The sequence below is a fragment of the Camellia sinensis genome, chromosome 7 (genome assembly GCF_055761805.1).
Source record: "Camellia sinensis isolate YWXY chromosome 7, ASM5576180v1, whole genome shotgun sequence".
NCBI classification, from domain to species: domain Eukaryota; kingdom Viridiplantae; phylum Streptophyta; class Magnoliopsida; order Ericales; family Theaceae; genus Camellia; species Camellia sinensis.
This window is the reverse complement of record NC_138967.1, coordinates 77,717,157-77,738,584: the sequence shown is the minus strand read 5'-3', so window position 1 is coordinate 77,738,584 and position 21,428 is coordinate 77,717,157. Positions and strand designations below refer to the sequence as shown.

The 21,428-nt window shown below is 34.2% G+C and overlaps 1 protein-coding gene and 1 long non-coding RNA gene across 8 annotated transcripts in view; one reads left to right on the top strand and one right to left on the bottom strand.

The window, feature by feature from the left end:
- LOC145795172 (uncharacterized) overlaps positions 1-1,723 on the bottom strand; it is a 2,044-nt gene extending 321 nt beyond the window's left edge. Inside the window, exons 1-2 of the long non-coding RNA XR_014335515.1 lie at positions 1,194-1,723; positions 213-291 (exon numbers count right to left, since the gene is read on the bottom strand). This is a non-coding gene — a long non-coding RNA (uncharacterized LOC145795172). The remainder of the gene's footprint in view (positions 1-212; positions 292-1,193) is intronic.
- Positions 1-21,428, top strand: part of LOC114271239 (uncharacterized) — a 25,442-nt gene extending 4,014 nt beyond the window's left edge. The window contains exons 2-5 of one of the 7 annotated variants that reach the window (XR_014335522.1): positions 12,605-12,766; positions 18,599-19,162; positions 19,265-19,318; positions 21,261-21,428. Coding sequence is in view for 1 of the 7 variants with exons in the window: in XM_082878270.1 (XP_082734396.1) it covers positions 15,347-16,558 (1,212 nt within the window). In the remaining 6 variants the exon portion in view is untranslated. Of the gene's footprint in view, positions 1-12,604; positions 18,290-18,598; positions 19,828-21,260 lie in introns of those variants that run through there. The other 6 variants (XR_014335521.1, XR_014335520.1, XR_014335517.1 and 3 more) reach the window with 6 other exon arrangements.

Here is a 21,428-nt window from a genome sequence, read left to right as displayed (position 1 = left end):
GAAAAAGGAAGAAATTGATTCCTTAAAGAGACATGGTCCAAAGACCACAAGTTGAACAAATTTGGGATATAATGTACAAACAAATTAGTCACTAATTCGACATATCCCAAACATCAAATGCAGCCTAAATAGTCACTAATTCCTCGGTCTTGCACACTTTTCATTGAAGAAGTCTACCACTAGACTAGGGACTGTATTCCCTATTTTTTTACCTGCACAGCTTTCTCATGTAAGAAACAAATCTCTGAATTTGAGATCTGGAAACTTCTCATACCATATGCATATCCCTGGCTGCAAAAATAAAGAGGTCCACTTGGATCACATATGACTGCATAAAGCTTTCTGTATAAGCATAGAACAAATAATCTTAATTCAAAGTATAGAGGGTGTGGATGGAAAAAATAACTAAAAAATGACCACAGTATCTCTAGCTTGAACTCCTCTTCTAGAGCCTTTACAATCTCCACAGTATCTAAGCTATCCAATCCCAAATCTTTCTGAAAATGGATGTTTATAAGTGAAAGTTTGTCTTTGTTTTCACGAGTAAGATTGTTGAAGTCTTAAATTGGTTCCATTTTTAAGTTCATTCCCAATCCTAGCCTAAACCCGAGGGAGTTGGTTAACCAATATTATGAGCCCAGATGAACTATGGGAACAAAGAACCAAATCACACCAATCCAATTTGTAACTCAGTTTATCAATATATTATTTTTAGTTGCTCAACATTTTCTCACAAAGCATCACTAGCCTTAAAATATATGTGCATGCACTAAAAGCATTTCTTGCTTCTACAAATCAAATATCATTTTAACTAAAGAATTTTATCATAAATGAAATTTAACTAGCACTTCAATCCTTTCAAAAGTATAATAATAATAAAATAAATAAATAAAGAAAGTAGCTATTCTATCTAGAAAACTGATTCATCAAGGCTTGGTGTAAACATATAAGCACATACTCTAAACTATAAAATAAAATTGCCAAGCCACATAATATTAGTATATTAAGGAATCAAGAAACATAAAAGTGAAATTTATTATTTAGTATAATTGTAGTTAGTTCATCATCTGTGCAAACAGGACAAAATATAACTCATTAAGCCTATTTACCATAATGCATCCAAACATACTAGAAGAAATTGCCAAGTCAAAACAAACCAAGAAAAAAGTTATTTTAACAGCAATGGCACTCACCCATTCACCTAGGCAAAGGGACTAGTAATATTTGGCAAATCTGTGACATTCACTAGACTCCTCTCCTTTTGCTACTAAGCACCTGCAGTTTTTGATTGAAGAATAAAAATAAAAATAAAAAGGCAATTACTTAGTTCTACAATAAGTTGGTAAGATGTTTAAAACTCTTCATATAGAGCCCATTCATTCATGAATGCCTCAAAATGATATAATACTAAAAAAGTGTGCCTGTGAAACTCAATGTAGTGAGTGAAACAGTGTCTGGTCTAATTGGTTGTAGGAAATCAAAAATCAACTGGTCCAGTCTTCAGTTCAATCTGAAAGGCAACATAAAGAAGTTGATATCAGTAAAAAAGAAAACCAAAAAAAATAATAAATAAAATAAGCTCCATACTAGAACTAACCACTCAAACATAGGATTACACATGTTCAACCGCCACATAACAGGGTCTATGGGGGTGTTGAACACATGAGAGACCCATTTTGAATAGTATAACAACCACCAATGAGAACCAAAAGGAAAGAACAAAATAGGTTGAGAACAAACACACAATATAGTCCTTAGCCACTCAACCCACACACTCAACTCACACATAAAACACTACAAAATATATGCTTACATTCATCTCAACCCACCAAACAAAAAATTCCTTCACAATATGTACCAGCTTGCCAATCTGCACAACAAACATTAGAAAATATATATATATATATGCTCAACGTCACTCAACCCACAAGTCTCACCAGCTCCACACAAGTATGACTACTACCTAGGAATATCTGAAAAGTACTTGTAAAGAACAAGATATGCCCCTTTGATTAGGAAAGTCAGGATACAACATGGCAGACAAGAAGTGTTTTCGTTTTCATTTTTGAAAAACTGACATGAAGCATGCAGAAGAATAATACATAAAGCAACTCAGTTACATTAAGCTATTTCCTGTTCATTTTTGTAATTTTTTTTACCTAACTCAGAAAATCCCCATAACTCAGCCTTACCTTTGTTGGGTGTGGAATTTAATACCAGAACAGAGAAATGTCAATTTCAACAGGACTCATACAGCGAAACTCAAAACCAACGATTTCTAAAGCCTGAAAATGCTCAAGTTAAAAAGAGTATAAAATGGACTAGAAAGTGCATTCACTGGCTTTAGGTAGCCTGTGTTCGTTTTCAGTCTTCCTTCTTGTCAAGTTCATCGATTGCAGCAAGTCTTTCAACAAAGGAGGATGAGAATAGTGATAGGCAGAATACCAAGGATCAGTATTCATAGCTGACAGGTTCTCTTCCTGAAAAAGCCATTATTAGCTCGGTTAATCAGCAATTCAAACACTCATAACATTATGAAGTCCTATAACAATTATGAATTTATTATAATATATTTAGAATAGAAGTATTTGACCGCCCATAGTACTATTAAAAGAGATGAGGCTTTGGTCTAGCACAACTGTTAATCATATTATCTTATGCATATATCAGAACACAACTGTATTGCAAACACACAAATGCTATGTGGCCCATGACAGGACAAGAAAAAAAATACTTGGTTATTAATATTATTTTCTTACCCCGCCCTGCTCAAGATGCATGAAGGTTCTGGCTCAAACAGAAGATAGTAACTAAGTAGAAATGAAACTGAAAGAATAAATGCAGAACTGAGCAAAGTCTACTAAAAGCAGATATATGACAAGAAATTGTGACTCAAGAAAACTTTTCTTCAACGTAGTTATCACATAAGCCCAATAGCATGTGTCAAAGTGCACTAACCTAGTATGAGTTTCTTGTTTCCCTATACAATATCGTTTCCTGCTACATTCACAAGAGAGAAGTTCAATTCCTTTCCAATCCGTATAGCTTGGTTGCAATTCTCAACTTTTCTGAAAGGCATCTTGATGGGAGGTTTTGTTGCTTGCTTCCAGTTTACTGATCCTAGGTAAACTTTGTCAAGAACTTCCAATATAACCCATCTACATGTAAGAGGGATAAAAATCAAACAAAATTAACAAGAACTCAAAAATAGGGCAAGGAAATTGTAACCTCAGCCTGTTCTGACATCCTCAAACATATTATTGACATATGAATCAACTCCAAGACTGTTAATCCACAGTCGGAAGCATCTCTCCTCCCTAGAAGTTTGAGCATCATCTATCATCATCTCAGAAAAAGACATTTTTGGTGTCCATGGATAAGCCATTCCTGCATTAAGAAATTCACAAACTAATTACGAAGAAATCCACAGTGCTAAAATCATGGGAAAAGCCAAAATATGCATAAGCAATTAGTCCGACCTCTGCTGGAATATTTGAGCAACAAATGCCAGATTTAGATTTGCCGATCCCTCAACAATGTCCTTTGGAGTGACATATCTTTTGTAATCCATTCTCTCTACATGCTCAAGAATCAGATTCGCTCTTTCAGTAGGATCCTTAGTATCCAATGTGGTGGCACTACCATGTTCTGGTGCAAGAACATTAAGCAAGTGAGCACATGCTTCACCATCCTGCCAAATTAGTGTTAAAAAATAAAAATAAATAAAAAAAGGAAAACAGAGCGTGGGGAAAGAGAAATCAAATACTACATGACCAACCATAAGTAGTAAACAGAGAAATCTTTATCATGACCAACCATAAGAATTTACATTTCAAGAAATTATTGCTACATTGATAGACATCATCTCATCAGAATTTTCATAAAAAAAAAAAAAAAAAAAGTTTGTACAATAGGCCTGAATGAATGTATTACCATACTGAGAGACAACATCAAAAATCAAATTTATGCAATATAAAAACTCCAGGGAGATGAAAAACAACGCTATAAGGATCTCCAATACCAACCTGCAGTCACAATAAAGAGTACACAATCATTTCAGTATCAACACAAAACAATGGACAACAAACAATAACAAAGACATTGAAATAAAAATAAAAATAATACCCTAGATATAAAATCAGACACCAATGCCATAAAACTATTCCCATCATCCAAACCACACATGGGGACTAGTGTCCATACTGCCTGGACAATTTGATTGTCACAACACCAATAGTTATCTCCATAAGTATCTTCTGTGTTGTTTTTCCTCTGCAAAATATCCCCCATGACTAATTTCTTGTGTAATGCTTTGAGACTGCAAGAACAAAATAAGAGGGTCGTCCAGCAAGGAATAGAAAGTCACTCAAAAAGTTCTAAGATTCACAACCAGGTTTTTATTTTGAGACACATTTAGATCATCATATGCCAAATTGATATGGTTCAACAACATTTTCGTGCAAACCAATTCTTTTAAAAGTTAGCCATAGCATCTTCTTAAGTTTAAATAACAAAAGCACAATATAATTTCACAACATTCAAACTTTGCGACATCATTTACTGCACACTTTGAAAATTTGCGACATCATTTAAACTTTGCGATATCGAGCTCATCTAAAACTTGATTAATTCTCATAATGCCATTCAAGTTCATCTTATATAAGGAGAAGAGAAAGACTAATGGAGAACATGTATTTTATACCACCAAAGATGTATGCTTTGAAAGATTTCATATAATCCTTAAAAGATATTTCATAATCCTTGAGCACTGCCGTTTGCGATACTTCCTTCCATCCATGAGTGACAAAAATGATAGAGAGCAATTCATTTGTTAGCTGTCAGTTTCTATTTCAATATGTGCTTATGACATGGAACAGGACCAATGAAGACCTGAATTTTAGAGCACAAAACAAAATCAACAATTAAACAGATAGCAACCATGATGGATTTAGTCACGCACTTAGAACACCAAACATGCTGCCAATGTCTAATGCAAAAGAGAAGAACTGGTTTTTTTAACACAAACCTTCTCATGCTCAACCACCATCCATGTCTCAAAACTGAATGAAAATATAGAACTAGCAAGAGAGAGACAGATACTTGCTAGCCAGACACTCAGATGTGGACAAACTCTCTTCTACATGCCAACAAAGAGGTGCAGGATGCAAAATATCCAACAAACGTCCTTTTGACCTCTGCATCAAACAGTAGAATTCACTATAACAGAAAAATAGAACAATGAAATGAAATATAGCTCACTATGCCTTGTAATCCCATTAAACATAAAAATCATTGAAATATAGCTCCTGGACCACCTCCTACTATACACAACCCGACCAAGAGAACATATAAACACATACAAAAATGGTAATATAAACCCTTATTTTCAACCCATTCTTGACTTGTATTCACAGCTAACAACATAAAAGCACTTTACAGTTACAAATTCATCTTCCTATATATATTCAGCCAAAAAAAAAAAAAACTCATTTTCAAAAAAATTATGGAAGGAAAAAAAAAACATGAATGGTATATAATTCTTACAAAGAACACATATGAACAAGAATTATATATATATATATATATAGAGAGAGAGAGAGAGAGAAGGTGAAAGAAAGCACAAAAACTAGAAAGGAAGACAGCAAAGAAGAGTTAAGATGTAAACTGTGTTTGTTTATATGAAACAGAACAATATAATAAAAACCCACTGAATCAATCAAAATTATCTCAATAAAATTAACCGTATATATTCAAAGTAAGCAAATAAAACCTTGAATAAAATTATCTCCTTCTCTGAATCTTCAAAAGTTGTCAATCGAGCTCCGTATACGGACGACATTTTGTGAGACGGGTCGGAGGAGAAACCGAAATCAAAAATCTAAACTTCAATTCTGTAGATCAGATCGTCAAGGAAAACAAGGTTTCGAATGGAATTCCTATATATAGAGCGGGTTGGCGATTACAGATGCGAAGAACCAAAAACAAGAGATGGGGAAAGCCACTGGAATGAGAGCAGGAGAGGGAAAGCCATCGTCTGCCGTGCTCACAGTCGCGAGAGAGACAGAGATGGGGATTTTTTGTTCAAAAATTAGGGATTTGAGATTTGGGGATTTTTGGTTGAGGGGGGAAAAACGAGCGGGAATGGAAAAGGGGGAAGAGATTAGGGATTTTTGAGATGGGGGATTTTGGGTTTGGGGTGGGAGGAACCCGAGCTGGAATTGGGGGGGGGTTGGAGGATGGAAATTTTTTTGAATTTTTTTTTTTATTTTCATTACAAATGAATATTTAAATAATAAAATATATATATTTTTTCCGCAATGGAGGATTTGTTAAAAAAAAATTATTTTTTATTAATTTTTTTTTTTTATAGTTGATGAAATTTTTTTTTTTCATTTAGTAAGGTTGAAAATTTATTTGTTTCATATTTATTTTAATGAATAAAAAATTATTATTATTTTTTTATTTGGTAGAGGTAGGGATAATATTTTCTATTAAAATAAAGTTAATTTTTTGTGGTCAATGAAAAATATTTTTTTGCGACTCATTTTATTTTATTTTTGGTTACTAAAAATCAAGAACTAATTTTTTTTGGTAGAGGATAGAAGTGGCAACAGTGGTGAAAGTGGTGGTGGTAGTGATGGTGAAGGAGATAAGTGGTGAAGTTGTGGTAGTGGTAGAGAAGATAGAATAACGGTGGTAGATAAGAGGTAATAATAATAGTAGTAGTGGTGGTAGTGGAGTGGTAGCGATGGTGGTAGTAATGATAGTTGTAGAGGTGGAGTGACAACAGTGGTAGTAGTGGAATGGCATTTGCAGTAGTGGTGAATGTGGTGGAGAAGATGGGTGGTGAGAGAGAGATGAGTGAGAGACAGATAGAGAAGAGAGATAGAGAGAGAGAGAGAGAGAGAGAGAGAGAAACAGACAGAGACAAAGTAATGAGCGAGAGAGAGACAAAGTGGTTGCTAAAAGTGCATTTTCTTGTAGTGGAGAGCTCGGTAAATAGAGAAGAGATGAGAGAGAGTGAGCAAGGTGAACACAGTGGGGGAGAGAGACAGACAGACAAAGAAAAGTGATGAGTGAGAGAGAGAAAGAGAAGAGAGAGAGAGACATAGAGAGAAAGAGAGAGACGAACAGACAGAAAAGAGTGATGAGTGAGAGAGAGAAAGAGAAGAGAGAAAGAGAGATAGGAAGATGAAAAAATGGGTGAAAAGAGAAACGTTCAAAAGAGTAAGACGACGTCGTTTATAGTGGATCGATAAATCGAGAAGAAGCTCGATAAATAGAGAAGATGGAAGTAAGAAAGTGTGCAAGGCGAACATAGTGAGAGAGAAATAGACAAATAGACAAGTAGACAAAGAGAGAGAGAGAGACAGAAAAGTGATGAGTGAGAGAGAGACATGGCGAGAGATAAACAGAAAAAGAGAGAGAGATAGAGGGAGAGATAGAAAAAGAGAGAGAAATAAGAGATGAGCGAGAGATAAATAAAAAGAGAGAGAAATAGAGCGAAAAGATATGAGCGAGAGAGGGACACAAAAAAAGAGAGAGAGACAGAGAGAGAAGAGAAATGGGCGAGAGAGATAGAAAGATAAGAGAGAGAGAGAAAAGAAATGAGAGAGATAGAGAGAAGAGAGATGAGCGAGAGAGGCAGAGAGAAAAAACAGATGAGAGAGATAGAGAGAAAAGAGATAGGCGAGAGACACAGAGAGAAAATGAGAGAGAGAAACAGACAGACAGAGAAAGAAGAGTGATGAGTGAAAGAGATAAAGAGAAGAGAGAGATAGAGACAGAGAGACATGAAGATGAAAAAATGAATGAAAAGAGAAATGTTATATCAAAAGAGTAAGACGACATTGTTTTTTTTTAATTTTTTTTTGCGACAGAAAAATACCGTTAAATTTATTCAAACCATTTTATGACTGTATATATATGAAGCTGTCTCAAAACCACAATCACTATGCTATGTTAGAGTTTTCCAAAAACTCTTTTGAGAAAATTATACTTTCCTGTTTTTCGTGTTATATTGTTTTTACTGAATTTTTTAAAATATTTTAAGTATTTTTTTAATTTTTAGACACACCTAACATAAATATACCTAAAATTTTTTTAAAAAATCTTTTAAAAATTCACTAAATACCAAAAATACAATAATTCAATACATTTCTTTTTTGTATTTTTATGTATTTATTAATTTTTTTTTAAAAAATTTCATAATTTTTTTTTAGATACATTTAAGTAAGGTGCATTTAAAAAAAAATATTTAAAATTTTAAAAGTATTCACTAAAAAAAAAAAACACAAAAGTCACTTTTTGCGACGGCAGAAAATGTCGTCTCAAAAGAGCAGAGTATTTGCGACGGCACCATTTGCCTTCTCAAAAAAGCAGAGCATTTGCGACGGCACAATTTGCCGTCTCAAAAAATGAGAGTATTTGCGACGGCAGAAAATACCGTCGCAAATACTCCCATTTTTTGAGACGGAAAATTGTGCCGTCGCAAATACTCTGTTTTTTTGAGACGGCAAATGGTGCCGTCGCAAATACTCTGCTCTTTTGAGACGGCATTTCTGCCGTCGCAAAAAGTGACTTTTTGAGACGGCAAGTGTGCCGTCGCAAATAGTTCCGTCTCATAAACCCACTTTTCTTGTAGTGGGAGCTCGATAAATAGAGAAGATGGGAGTAAGAGAGTGAGCAAGGCGAACATAGTGAGGGAGAAATAGACAAATAGACAAGTAGAGAGAGAGAGAGAATGGTGGTGAGTGAGAGAGAGACAGGGAGAGAGAGAGACAGAAAAGAGAAAGAGAGAGAGAGATAGAGATAGAGAGAAAGATAGAAAAAGAGAGAGAAACAAGAGATGAGAGAGAGATAGACAAAAAGAGATGAGTGAGAGAGAGACACAGAAAAAGAGAGAGACAGAGAGAGAAGAGAAATGAGCGAGAGAGATAGAAAGATAAGAGAGAGAGAGAAAAGAAATGAGAGAGATAGAGAGAAGAGAGATGAGCGAGAGAAAACAGATGAGAGAGATAGAGAGAAAAGAGATAGGCGAGAGACACAGAGAGAAAATGAGAGAGAGAAACAGACAGACAGAGAAAGAAGAGTGATGAGTGCAAGAGATAAAGAAAAGAGAATGAGATAGAGACAGAGAGACATGAAGATGAAAAAATGAATGAAAAGAGAAATGTTATATTAAAAGAGTAAGAAGACATTTTTTTTTAAAAAAATTTTGCGATAGAATTTTGTGACTGTATATATATGAAGCTGTCTCAAATCCACAATCACTATGCTAGGTTAGAGTTTTCCAAAAACTCTTTTGAGAAAATTATACTTTCTTGTTTTCCGTGTTATATTGTTTTTACTGAATTTTTTTAATATTTTAAGTATTTTTTAAAATTTTTAGACACACCTAACATAAATACATCTAAAAATTTAAAAAAATTGTAAAAAAAATCTTTTAAAAATTCACTAAATACCAAAAATACAATAATTCAATACATTTTTTTGTATTTTTATGTATTTATTAATTTTTAAAAATATTTTTTCATAATTTATTTTTTTAGATGCATCTAAGTAAGGTGTATCTAAAAAAAATATTTAAAATTTTAAAAGTATTCACTAAAAATTAAAAGTATTCATTTTTATTTTAATGAAAAAAATATTATTATTTTCTATTTGGTAGAAGTAAGGGTAATATTTTAATAAAAAATATTTTCCACTAAAATTAAAGATAATTTTCTGTGGTCAATGAAAAATATTTTTCTGCTGCCTATTTTTTTTTTTTGTTATTAAAAATCATGAACTAATTTTTTGTGGTAGAGGAGAGGGAGTAGTAGTAGTGGTGAAGGTGGTGGATAAGAGATGGTGGTGGTGGTGGTGGTGGCGGCGGCGAAGGAGATTAGTGGTGTTGTAGTAGTGGTAGAGTAGATGAAGTGGCAAGGGTGAAGGAGAGGTAATGATAGTAGTAGTGGCAGTAATGGCGAAGGTGGTGGATAAGAGATGATGGTGGTGATGGTGGTGGTGGTGGTGGTAGCGAAGGAGATTAGTGATGAAGTTGTGGTAGTGGTAGAGTAGATGAAGTGGCAAGGGTGAATGAGAGGTAATGGTAGTAGTAGTGGCAATAATGGTAGTGGTGGCAATGGTAGTAGTAATGGTAGTCGTAGAGGTGAAGTGGTGACAGTGGTAATAATACTGGTAGTGGAATGGCGTTTGCAATAGTGGTGAATATGGTGAAGGAGATGGGTGGTGAGAGAAAGAGAGATGAGTGGGAGACAGATAGAGGAGAGAGAGAGAGAGAGAGAAAGAGAGAGAGACAAAGGCAGAGTGATGAGCGAGAGAGAGACAAAGTGGTCGCTAAAAGTACATTTTCTTGTAGTGGATAGATAAATCAAGAGGGAGCTCAGTAAATAGAGAAGCCGGGAGAGAGAAAGTGAGCAACGCGAACACAGAGGGAGAGAGAGAGAGAAAAAGAGAGAGAAAGGGACAAAAAGATAAAGAGATAGAAAGTGGGAGACAGAAAAAGAGACAGAGAGAAAAAAGAGATGAACGAAAGAGACAGAGAGAGAGATAGAGAGAAGAGAGATGAGCGAGAGAGACATAGAGAGAAGAGAGATGAACGAGAGAGACAGAGAGAGAGATAGAGAAGAGAGATGAGCGAGAAAGACATAGAGAGATGAAAGATGAGAGAGATAGAGAAAAGAGAGATGAGCGAAGAGATAGGAAGAGAACAGAGATGAGAGAAGAGATAGATGAGTGAAAGACACAGAGAGATAGATAGACAGAAAGAAAAGAGTGATGAATGAGAGAGAGAAAGAAAAGAGAGAGAGGAAGATGAAAAAATGGGTAAAAAGATATAGACAAAGAGAGAGAGAAAAAAAAGAGCGAAAATAGATAAATGAGAGAGAGACAGAGAAAGATGAACGAGAGAGATAAAGAGAAGAGAGACAGAGAGAGAAGAGAGATGAAAGAGATAGACAGAAAAGAGATGAACGAGAGACACAAAGAGAAAGAGAGAAAGAGAGAGAGAGACAAACAGACAGATAGAGAAGAGTGATGAGTGAGAGAGAGAGAAAAATAAGAGAGACAGAGACACAGAGAGAAAGAGAGAGACAGACAGACAGAGAAGAGTGATGAGTGAGAGAGAAAGAGAAGAGAGACAGAGACACAGAGAGAAAGAGAGAGACAGACAGACAGAGAAGAGTGATGAGTGAGAGAGAAAGAGAAGAGAGACAGAGACAGAGAGATAAAAAGATGAAAAAATGGGTGAAAAAGTTCCGTGTCTAACATCTCATTTTCTAGTAGTGAGTCGTCTCTATCATTCATGGGTAGAATAGAGGCGCGGATTTGGGAATTGTATATTTTATATAAAAATCAAATTGAAATATTTTATACAATCACACCTATTTAGGGAGTGTGATTAAATATATATATATATATATATAATTACACTTATTTAAAAAGTGTGATTAAAAAGTAGTAATGTATATATAATCATACTTTAATTAAAATGTGTGATTAAAAAATATATATATAATCACACTTATTTAAAAAGTGTGATTAAAAAGTAGTAGTGTATATATAATCACACTTTAATTAGAAGGTGTGATTAAAAAATATATAAATAATCACACTTTAATTAGAATGTGTGATTAAAAAATATATATATAATCACACCTATTTAAAAGTGTGATTAAAAAGTAGTAGTGTATATATAATCACACTTTAATTAGAAGGTGTGATTAAAAAATATATAAATAATCACACTTTAATTAGAATGTGTGATTAAAAATATATATATATAATCACACTTGTTTAAAAAGTGTGATTAAAAAGTAGTAGTGTATATATAATCACACTTTAATTAGAAGGTGTGATTAAAAAATATATAAATAATCACACTTTAATTAGAATGTGTGATTAAAAAATATATATATAATCACACTTGTTTAAAAAGCGTGATTAAAAAGTAGTAGTGTATATATAATCACACTTTAATTAGAAGGTGTGATTAAAAAATATATAAATAATCACACTTTAATTAGAATGTGTGATTAAAAAATATATATATAATTACACTTGTTTAAAAAGTGTGATTAAAAAGTAGTAGTGTATATATAATCACACTTTAATTAGAAGGTGTGATTAAAAATATATATATATATAATCACACTTAATTGAAAAGTGACATAAAAAATAAATATTATCACACTCAATCAAATTAAGTGTGATTAAAATATCAATCTAATTTTTTTTATCACACTTCCAATAAAAGTGAGATCTTTTTTTTTTGTCAAAGTGTGATATTTAACTATTTTTGTAGTAGTGGTTGTAGATAATTTACATGATTTATAATGTAAGATAGGGTAAATTACACTAACCTCCCCTAAGGTTTACCTTAATTACAGGGACCTCCCCTGTAGATTCAAAAATAACACTGACCTCTCATATTTTTGAAAATAATACACAGATTCCCTCTTCCCGTTAAAAAAGCATGAACGACGTTAATTAATAAGGCGGATTGACCATAATACCCTTGACCCATATTGTGAGAAGATACAAGTGACCCTTAATGTTTAAAAAAAAAAAAAAAACCCTCTCATTCATTCTTCTTCCTAAGGTTCACGATCAGAAAATCGAAGAGAAGAGAAGAGTGAGCAACGAAGGAATGGAAGAGAAGATGATGGCTTAGGGATTTTGTTGAAGATCTGCTCTGATTATCTTTCACAGTGCAAAGTGTGAAAGATTTTAATCGGTTTGTTTTGTTATTTATGGCTTCCAAGTAAGTTCTCTAATAAATCTGTTAAATATTAAAATTTTCGGAATATATATATATATATATGCAATACGTGGGTTTAGGTTTTGTGAATGAAGGGATTTTTAGAGTTTTGAGAGTTTTGTTAGTGTAATTTTTGAACTAATTTTTATGGTTTCAGAATTGTATTTTTGGTATTTAGGGTTTTTGCAGTTTTTATTGAAATATTGTAATTTTTGGATTATTCAACATTATTACTTGCTAGATTTGGAGTATAAGAATGTTAGATTTTATTGAATTATAATTGGTTTACGGTTTTTGTTAGATTTTGTTCAATGTTGATAGATTTTGTTCAATGTTGTATTATCTGTTTAATGTTGTGAAAAATACATACGAAAATTGTAATTTTTTGGATTATTAAACATTATTACTTAATATTGTGAATTATTCATTATTCTTAATTTGTTTATCTGGTTGAATCATGCTATCTTTGGAATTAGTTCAATTTGTTTTTCAAAAATTTATTGAATTGGTTCAATTTGTTTATTTGTTCAAATTAAATGTTTATCTGTTTAAATTAGTTTTTAATCAAATTAGGGTTTTGTTATCTGTTTAATTACTATTTCAGCTATGGCTGCATTTCTTTCATTTGATTTAGTCATCCATTACAAGGGTAAAGTGGGCAGAGTATGCACTGTGAATCCTGATATGTATTGTCATGTTGATCTGTTGAAGGATGTACATGATTCAGTTCTTAGTAACATAGGTTTGATTGAGGCTCTTGCTATTCATTTGTACTGTGATATGCTTGGTACTGATAAGAGAAGAATGCTAGAAAATGATCTTGATGTACTAGATATGTTTTGCATGCAAAGTGTGAGTAAAACATTAACTTGTATGTAGATGTTGTTCATTCAATTGGGTTTGAGGGCAGGCCCGACCCGGCCCTGAGATTTTCGGGGGCTCAAAGTCGATAATCAGTTAATAAATTTTTGGGGCCCTTCACATTGTTTTTTTCATTGAATTAAAAAAAATGAAAAAATAAAGGTAAAAGACAAAAGATTTGTATCAAAATCACAAAAAATACTTAGTATTACATTACAACAACTAATAAGTGTCGCTTGATTCTCGCTCTTCTTGCATTTTTAGAAGCAAATAAATCAATCATTCTTGCATAATCTAGTTTTTTTGCAAAATTATTTTCAATGGATAACAATGCTAATTATTTTAAATGGACCTTTCAATTTTTTAATGGGCCAATTTATTTTAAGTTAGTTTGGGCCTTCCTTAATTTTTTTTGGATTTAAAACATACCTAATATATCACAATAAACTATAATAGGAGGGGACCCTTTTTTGGATCTATTTCCAATGGATAACAACGTTAATTTTTTTGAATGGGTCTTTCAATTTTTTAATGGGTCAATTTATTTTAAGTTGGTTTGGGCCATTTTAAATTTTTTTTTTTTTTTTTTTAGCTTAAAACATACCTAATATATTATACTAAACCATAATGAAAGGGGGCCCTTTTTTTGGGTCTATTTTGAGGGGCCCTAGGCTATGGCTTGGTTGGCCCATGCCCAGGGCTGGCCCTGTTTGAGGGCTGACAAATTAATGATAGGGATGAGGATGATGTAGAAATAAATCAATTAGTACAGGATGATGATGGTGATGTAGAGGGAGATGATGAGTACCACATGGATGATTTTGTTGGGTTTAGTGATGAAGACAAATATTGGAATGAAAATGTGGATGCTTAAAATGAATCTAATAACATAAGTAGTGAATATGTCTTAAGTGAAGATGATGGCTTAGGTGAAGATGATAGTGCACTTAGTCATTATCAATCAGGAGATGATGTAATGTTGTATGATGTTAGTACTGATGATGAACCTAATTGCAGACCTAAAAGGAGGAATTCTATAGGGAAAATAGTTTCATTCTCCCTATGATGATAAAGAGCCATATTTGAATCCAAAAGAAGAAATGGTATTTGAAAAGGGGATGGTATTTGAAAAGGGGATGATATTTGCAGATGTAAACAACTTCAGAGCAGCACTGAAAGATTATCCAGTGGAAACTGGCTTCAAGATTGTGAGAGACAAAAATGAGAAGTCTAGGGTAACTGCTCACTGTGCTATTAATGGATGTCCTTGGAGGATTCATGCATCTTCTCTTCTAGATAGGATAACTTACAAGATAAAAACCTTAGTTCCCCAACACAGATATAGTAGGTTGAACCAAAATACTGAGGCAACTTCAGATTGGATAGCAAAAAAATTGTGTGACAGCTTTAAAGAAAATCCAGACATAGGGTTTGATACAATGCAAGGCAAGTGGAATAAGATGTGTGGGATTGATGCTTCAAAGATGCAGTTGTATAGAGCTAAAAAAAATATGGAGATGAGATGGAGAGTAATCATGGTAGACAATATGTGCTACTACAACATATGATGCAGAGATTAAGAAAACGAATCCTAGTAGCTTTGTGAAGATCAATTATGATAACCCATCCAAACCAATCTCAAAGGATGAACCCACACCAGATAAAGAGAGTATAATCAGTTCTAACCCAGTGTTTAAAAGAATATTCATTTCATTTGAGGCAATGAAAATAGGGTTTGTTAATAGATATAGACCCTTCATAGGGGTAAATGGTTGTCACTTAAAGGGTCCTTATGGTGGAGTGCTAATTTCAGCAATTGCTTTAGATGGGAATAATGGGTTGTTTATATTGGCAATAGGAGTAGTGGATTGTAAATGTAAGGAGAGTTGGACATTTTTCCTAGAACACTTGAGAACAATACTGAGTGATGCATTGCCCACTAGTCCTTGGACCATCATGTCTGATGGACAAAAGGGTCTTGACAAAATTATGAGTGAAATCCTATCAAAGGCTAGCCATAGAAGGTGTTGTATGCATTTGTTTAACAACTTCAGAGCTAAATTTCCTGGAGTGATCTTGAGGAAGAACTTTTGGAAGGCAGTAAGGGCTTGGAATCAAAGGGTATATGATGAGGCTATGCTGGCCATTCAAGGTATCTCAAAGAAAGCATATGCATGGCTGCAAAAAGTTCATGTTGAAGCAAGGTCTAGGTATACATTCGATGGTAGGATAAGAAATGATCATATTACAAATAATATGATAGAATCATTCAATAATTGGTTGGGGATTTCTAGAAGTAAACCAATTCTGACAATGTTAGAGACCATAAGATGTAAGTTAATGGGAAAGTTTCAAATGAGGTATCAAAAAGCATTGCAATGGCAGTCCAGTGTCACTTTGAATATTCATAAGAAACTTGATAAGACCTTGTATGAGTCAAGAAAGTGCAAAGTAGAGTATGCAAGAGAGCAGGAGTCTGATATTAGGGACAATGAGGTAGTGAGACACATTGTGCATCTAGGTAAGATGAGTTGTTACTGTAGAGAGTGGAAGATCTCTGGGATTCCATGCACACACGCTATGGCTGTCATCTCACATAGCAAAATGAATATAGAACACTTTGTTAACCCCTATTACTCAAAGCAAAAATATTTGATGGCCTATGGTAGGATTACATATCTAATATCAGGCCACACTATGTGGACACTGATAGATGGAGAGCCTTTACAGCCACTACATCTGAAAAGATTGGTAAGAAGACCAAAGAATTCCAAAAAGAAGGCTTATAGCGATCTCGATTGTCCCTTTATTGTTCTGTTGTATTCCGGACTCGGTTCCGTGGAATTGGTAGTTGTATCTATCTTGTTGTCATCCTTTAATTCCATTTGTTTGAGTTTTAGGATGTGTTGGGCATGTTTCAAACAGGTGGGTTGAACCTTGGTCTAAAATCTTGTTGCCAGGTTTTTGGTAGTTCCGCTCGAGCGGGCCTTGTTGCGCTCGAGCGGAGATTGCACACTCCCACTATTTGGTGTCCCTGCAAAACTTCTGCAGGTATGATTTTTACGCTCGAGCGGGTAGTACTTTTTGGTATAAGTTCTGGGAGGGGGAAATCTACGCTCGAGTGGACTGGTTTTCTCGCTCGAGCGGATGTACTTTATTCTTGTGTCTTGGCACTCGAGCGGGCCTTCTTGCGCTCGAGCGTACCTAGTTTTTTGTTCTTAACGCTCGAGCATTGTGTTCTTCGCTCGAGAGGGAATGTCGTATATCAGTTGGCAGCTGGGCATTTTAAAATCACTTTTTACATTCTCTCTCTCTCTCTCTCTTACTTTCTAAAAAGATATTTTGAGAGCTCCTCTCTCTAGAAACTCCCTTCTCTCTAGGGTTTGATCTAGTTAGAGTGTCTCCCTATCCTCCGGCCTTTGTAAAAAGTGTGTTGATCGTCGATGGCTCCATTTTGATCCGTGGATCTTTGAGTTTGGAGCATTTTGGTTTTCTTCAACTTCCCCGTTTGAGCTCTAACTTCAAGGTAGGGATATCTTACTCCTCTTTACGAGCTTTGTCTTTGAATTTTAGCATTTTGATATGTTGGGGGTTATTGGGTAATTTTGAGAAAGTTTGGGTCTTTGTGTAATTTTACAAAAGATGGGGTTTTATTTATATTTAAACCTATATGCATGCTTGGCATAGAGAAATGATGTAGATGATGAACTATGGATGAAAGTGGAACCTTGGGGTTGTTATGTTAATTATGAAAAAATGCCCTAATTAGTTGGATAACTTAATTTGTATAATTAATTTTGAGAAATGAGAAATTGAATTGAGAGTATTCAAATTGAAAAGATTATGGGATAAACGGGTGTAGTTGGATTCATTTAATCGCTCACCCAGATTGAATGTTGATAATATATCCATTTGGTGCATTTATTTCCTGTTTAGAAATAACTGCTTTGGGCTATCGGTGGAGGATAGTCTTGATTGTTGTAGACAATGCATTATGATTAGGCAAACTAAAACTAATTGATTTGAGTATGCTATTGAATATAGCAGTTGGAATAATACATCAACTTTATGTATTGATTGTTTGTGTATATGATCTATGTTTATATACATTGTGTGTGTGGGGGGAGGAGATAGAGGATGTACTCCATGGTTTAGGGGAAGATAGGGGATGGACCTCTAAGCCGGATTGAGTGTGACATTGATACAACACTACCATGTGTATCAAGTGTTGATTATGGAAGTGTTTAAATTGATTTGATATAGCATTAAAATGTATATCGTTATCAATTGTGAGATATAGAAGTGTTTCTATGTTATGTTGATACAACATCAAAATGTGTATCGTTCGTATAGTATAGAAGTGGCTTACGTGTTATTGATACAACATCATAATGTGTATCCACCATGAATTTCGAAAGTGTTTTAAGATGAGTCTTATTCTCATCAAGTTATTTGACTAAGTTTTGAACCTTGTTTTCAAACTCAAAGTTAAAAAAGAAATGAGAACTGAAATGTAACATGGACTTAAATGTCATGAAACTGGGATGTGATATAAATGAGTGTATCGATGTTGACCATCTATCAACTGCTAATCTTTTAGTCATTGTTCATAGCTGGTTTAGCGTATTCTTGCTGGGCTGTGGCTCACCCTTTATGGGACATCATTTTCAGGTACAGGTAGCATGCCACCTCCAAGGACATAGCTTGGGAGGCTAGAGGCAGACAGATTGTTTTGTTATTTTCTTTCTTTTGATGTATTACATGTAAATTCAAGCCAAGGGCTTAATATGTATTGAGTTAGCACTCTTCTTTTTGTGACCAAGTGTTAACTTGGAAAGCTGTAAGCCCGTAGGACATTTCCTTTTGTTGTTAACATGTAATATTTTGTAAGAACTACTCAGATTAATGGAAAGATGGTTGGTTTCTTTGTATCAATGCATGTCTAAAGAGATGGATTTTATGTATTTTTTTGAGGGCGTTACAAGGCTGCTCATGAGCCTCCAGTAGGCACAAGTCAGGCCAAGAGGTCTTATACTTTGAAATGAAATTGGTGCAAGGAATTTGGGCACAATAAGAGGACATGTCAGAGAGGTCCAGTTAGGGGTGGTAGAGGAGGCAACACTTCATCTGGTAGAGGCATAGGTTCTTTACTTAACAGAGCAAGCAGAGGCAGAGGCAGAGGCATGGGTTCTTCATCTGACTGAGGAGGTAGAGGTAGAGGCATAGGTTCTTCATTTGGCAGAGGAGGCAAATCTATTGGCAAATGAGGCAACACTGCATATGGAAGAGGAGGCACTTCATCTGGAAGAAGCAGAGGCAGAACTTCATCTAGAAAAGGTATGTCAGTTGAGAATACACATGTAAGCATCTCTTGTTTTCTTTGTGTTTGCATTTTTTTTTTTTGACTAAATTATATATGAACTAATTTTGGTTTGTAATTTATATACTAACTTTGGTTTACAACTCAGGACATTCCAAGAGGGAGCCCTTCGATGTCTACTCAGTGTGTGACACAAGTCTCAAGAACATAAGATTAGTGTAGATAACTTCACTTTCGATTTTAGATTTTATTTACATGGTACATATTCAAGACTAAGTTGTTTTTAGTTTTTTTGTTTTTTTGTTGGTTGTTTCTTGCAGATAACTTCACTACTTAATGATGGTTTTTGGGTACATATGTGTGACAATGAACAGGTACATAATATATAGATAGTGCATAGTGCTTATAGGATGATGCACCCACTTTGATTTTTTTTGTTGTAGGCATCTTGATCATACTTTTGTAACTATGATGTAGTCGTAGATAAGGAGCATAGTGTTTTAACTGTGAGATAATGATTACTTATTTTTTGGGGATGTAACTCTTTTGTAACTCTTTTGGGATGTAATTGTCAACTAACTATGAAGCATCAAATGTAACTATGAAGCATTCATATTTGAACTTGTTTATATATGTGTGAAGCACTCATGTTTTGGGATTTTCCATGCTTTCATTCCAAGGGAAAACTAGTACAAACTTGTTGTCTTACACTTACATAGAACAGGGTTTACATATTTCATTACACAAAAACTAGCACAAATTTGTCATACTAGGATATCCTTGCATTACATAACCCATAGAACAAGCTTTACATATGATAAGTAGGTTACTTCATAATGGCAACAAACAGGGAAAACAAACTTATGACTAAACTTATGATTATCAGTAGCTTCATCTATCCTTGGTTGTCTTCAAGTACTTGCACTCTTGTATGCATATCCTTGAAATTGCCTTGAGGTAGTGGCCTTTGAACAGTATCAATACTTTCATCAATTGAGTTAACAGATTTGCACCAATCCCAGAATTTGCATTTTCCTTCTGCACAAGCATAGTACAACTTTCCTTTGTTTTTGTTTCTTTCAGATTGTGTCACCTTGATAGATGCCTTTTGACCACAAAGACATGTTTTCCTTCTATATTTCAGTATGTTGCTTCCATTGTTTGATGATGCCATATCACTGTACCTATGCATGCATACAAATATATACATACATAGTTCATCCAAAAATAAAAAAATACACAGAACTAAGAGAGAGAGCTCACATGAAATCTTCATCCATGTCAAGCAAGGTTGTAGAGAGAGAGAGAGAGAGAGAGAGAGAGAGAGAGAGAGAGAGTTTGGAGGGAAACTTAAGGTGTTGGAAATTGGAGGCAAATAGTTAGAAGAGTGTATATCGTTTTATAAAGGATGACAATGGTATTTTAGGCATTTGCATGTTTATTGTGGCTGATGTCACTATTTTTGTTACTTTATTAATGTCCTTCTAATAGCAGGGGGAATCTATGTATTATTTTCAAAAGTAGGGGAGGTTAGTGTTATTTTTTAAACTACAGGGGAGGTCCCTGTAATCAAGGTAAACCTGAGAAGAGGTCAGTATAATTTACATTATAAGATAATTAAGAGAATTATCTAAAAAGGTGTTTGAGTTGTTGTGGGAGATTACAACTCCACCTCTATCAGCAAAGATTCTCTATATATCTGATATAGAAAAAATAATATATGTATTATTGAGTGTGAGAGTTTTACCCGAAAAATCTCTACAGAAAATATTTCACTCTCTGTTCTTCCCTCTTAGGTCATCATTGTTGAACCTAGGGATTTGGAGTGTGGATAATAAATTGAGAAATTCTGTTAGCTTCTCAATTGACAACAAAAGGATTTATGGACGAGACTCGTAATTCAATTATTCCGATCCAAACTGTTTCCACTTCAAGTAATAGAATTACCCTCATATTTTTCTTCATTGGTATCAAAGCCATATTGCTTGTTTTCGCCTTATATGATTTGCATGCCAAAGATTAGTTTTATCCATGTTTAATTCAATATTATCTGTTTTAATATTATTGAATATCATGGCATGTTGAAAAGTATTTTGGAAAATTCTAATTTTTAGAAAAATTTGTAAGAGCATATTTTTTTATCTAAAAAATGAGTATAAAAAATTTCATTTTCTGTAACTGAAATTTACATATTTTGAAAGTACTCTTCGTGAGCTTTTCGTCAATATAAAATAGGTTTTAATCATAGTTATATTGAAGAAGTTATGGCTTTTCAAAATTTTTTGGGTCAAAATCGTTGTTTTTGAAAAATTCTAGGAAAAACAGAGATTCTAAGAAGTCGAAGGCTGACGTTAGCAGAATGCTATGGTTCAGTGGTGTGGCTTGGTCAGTGGACTGCATGAAGCTGACGTCATCAGCATGCAAGGCACGCGCGTGATGGGTATACCATGTGGCGTGCGTGGACACACCTATACGTGCCATACG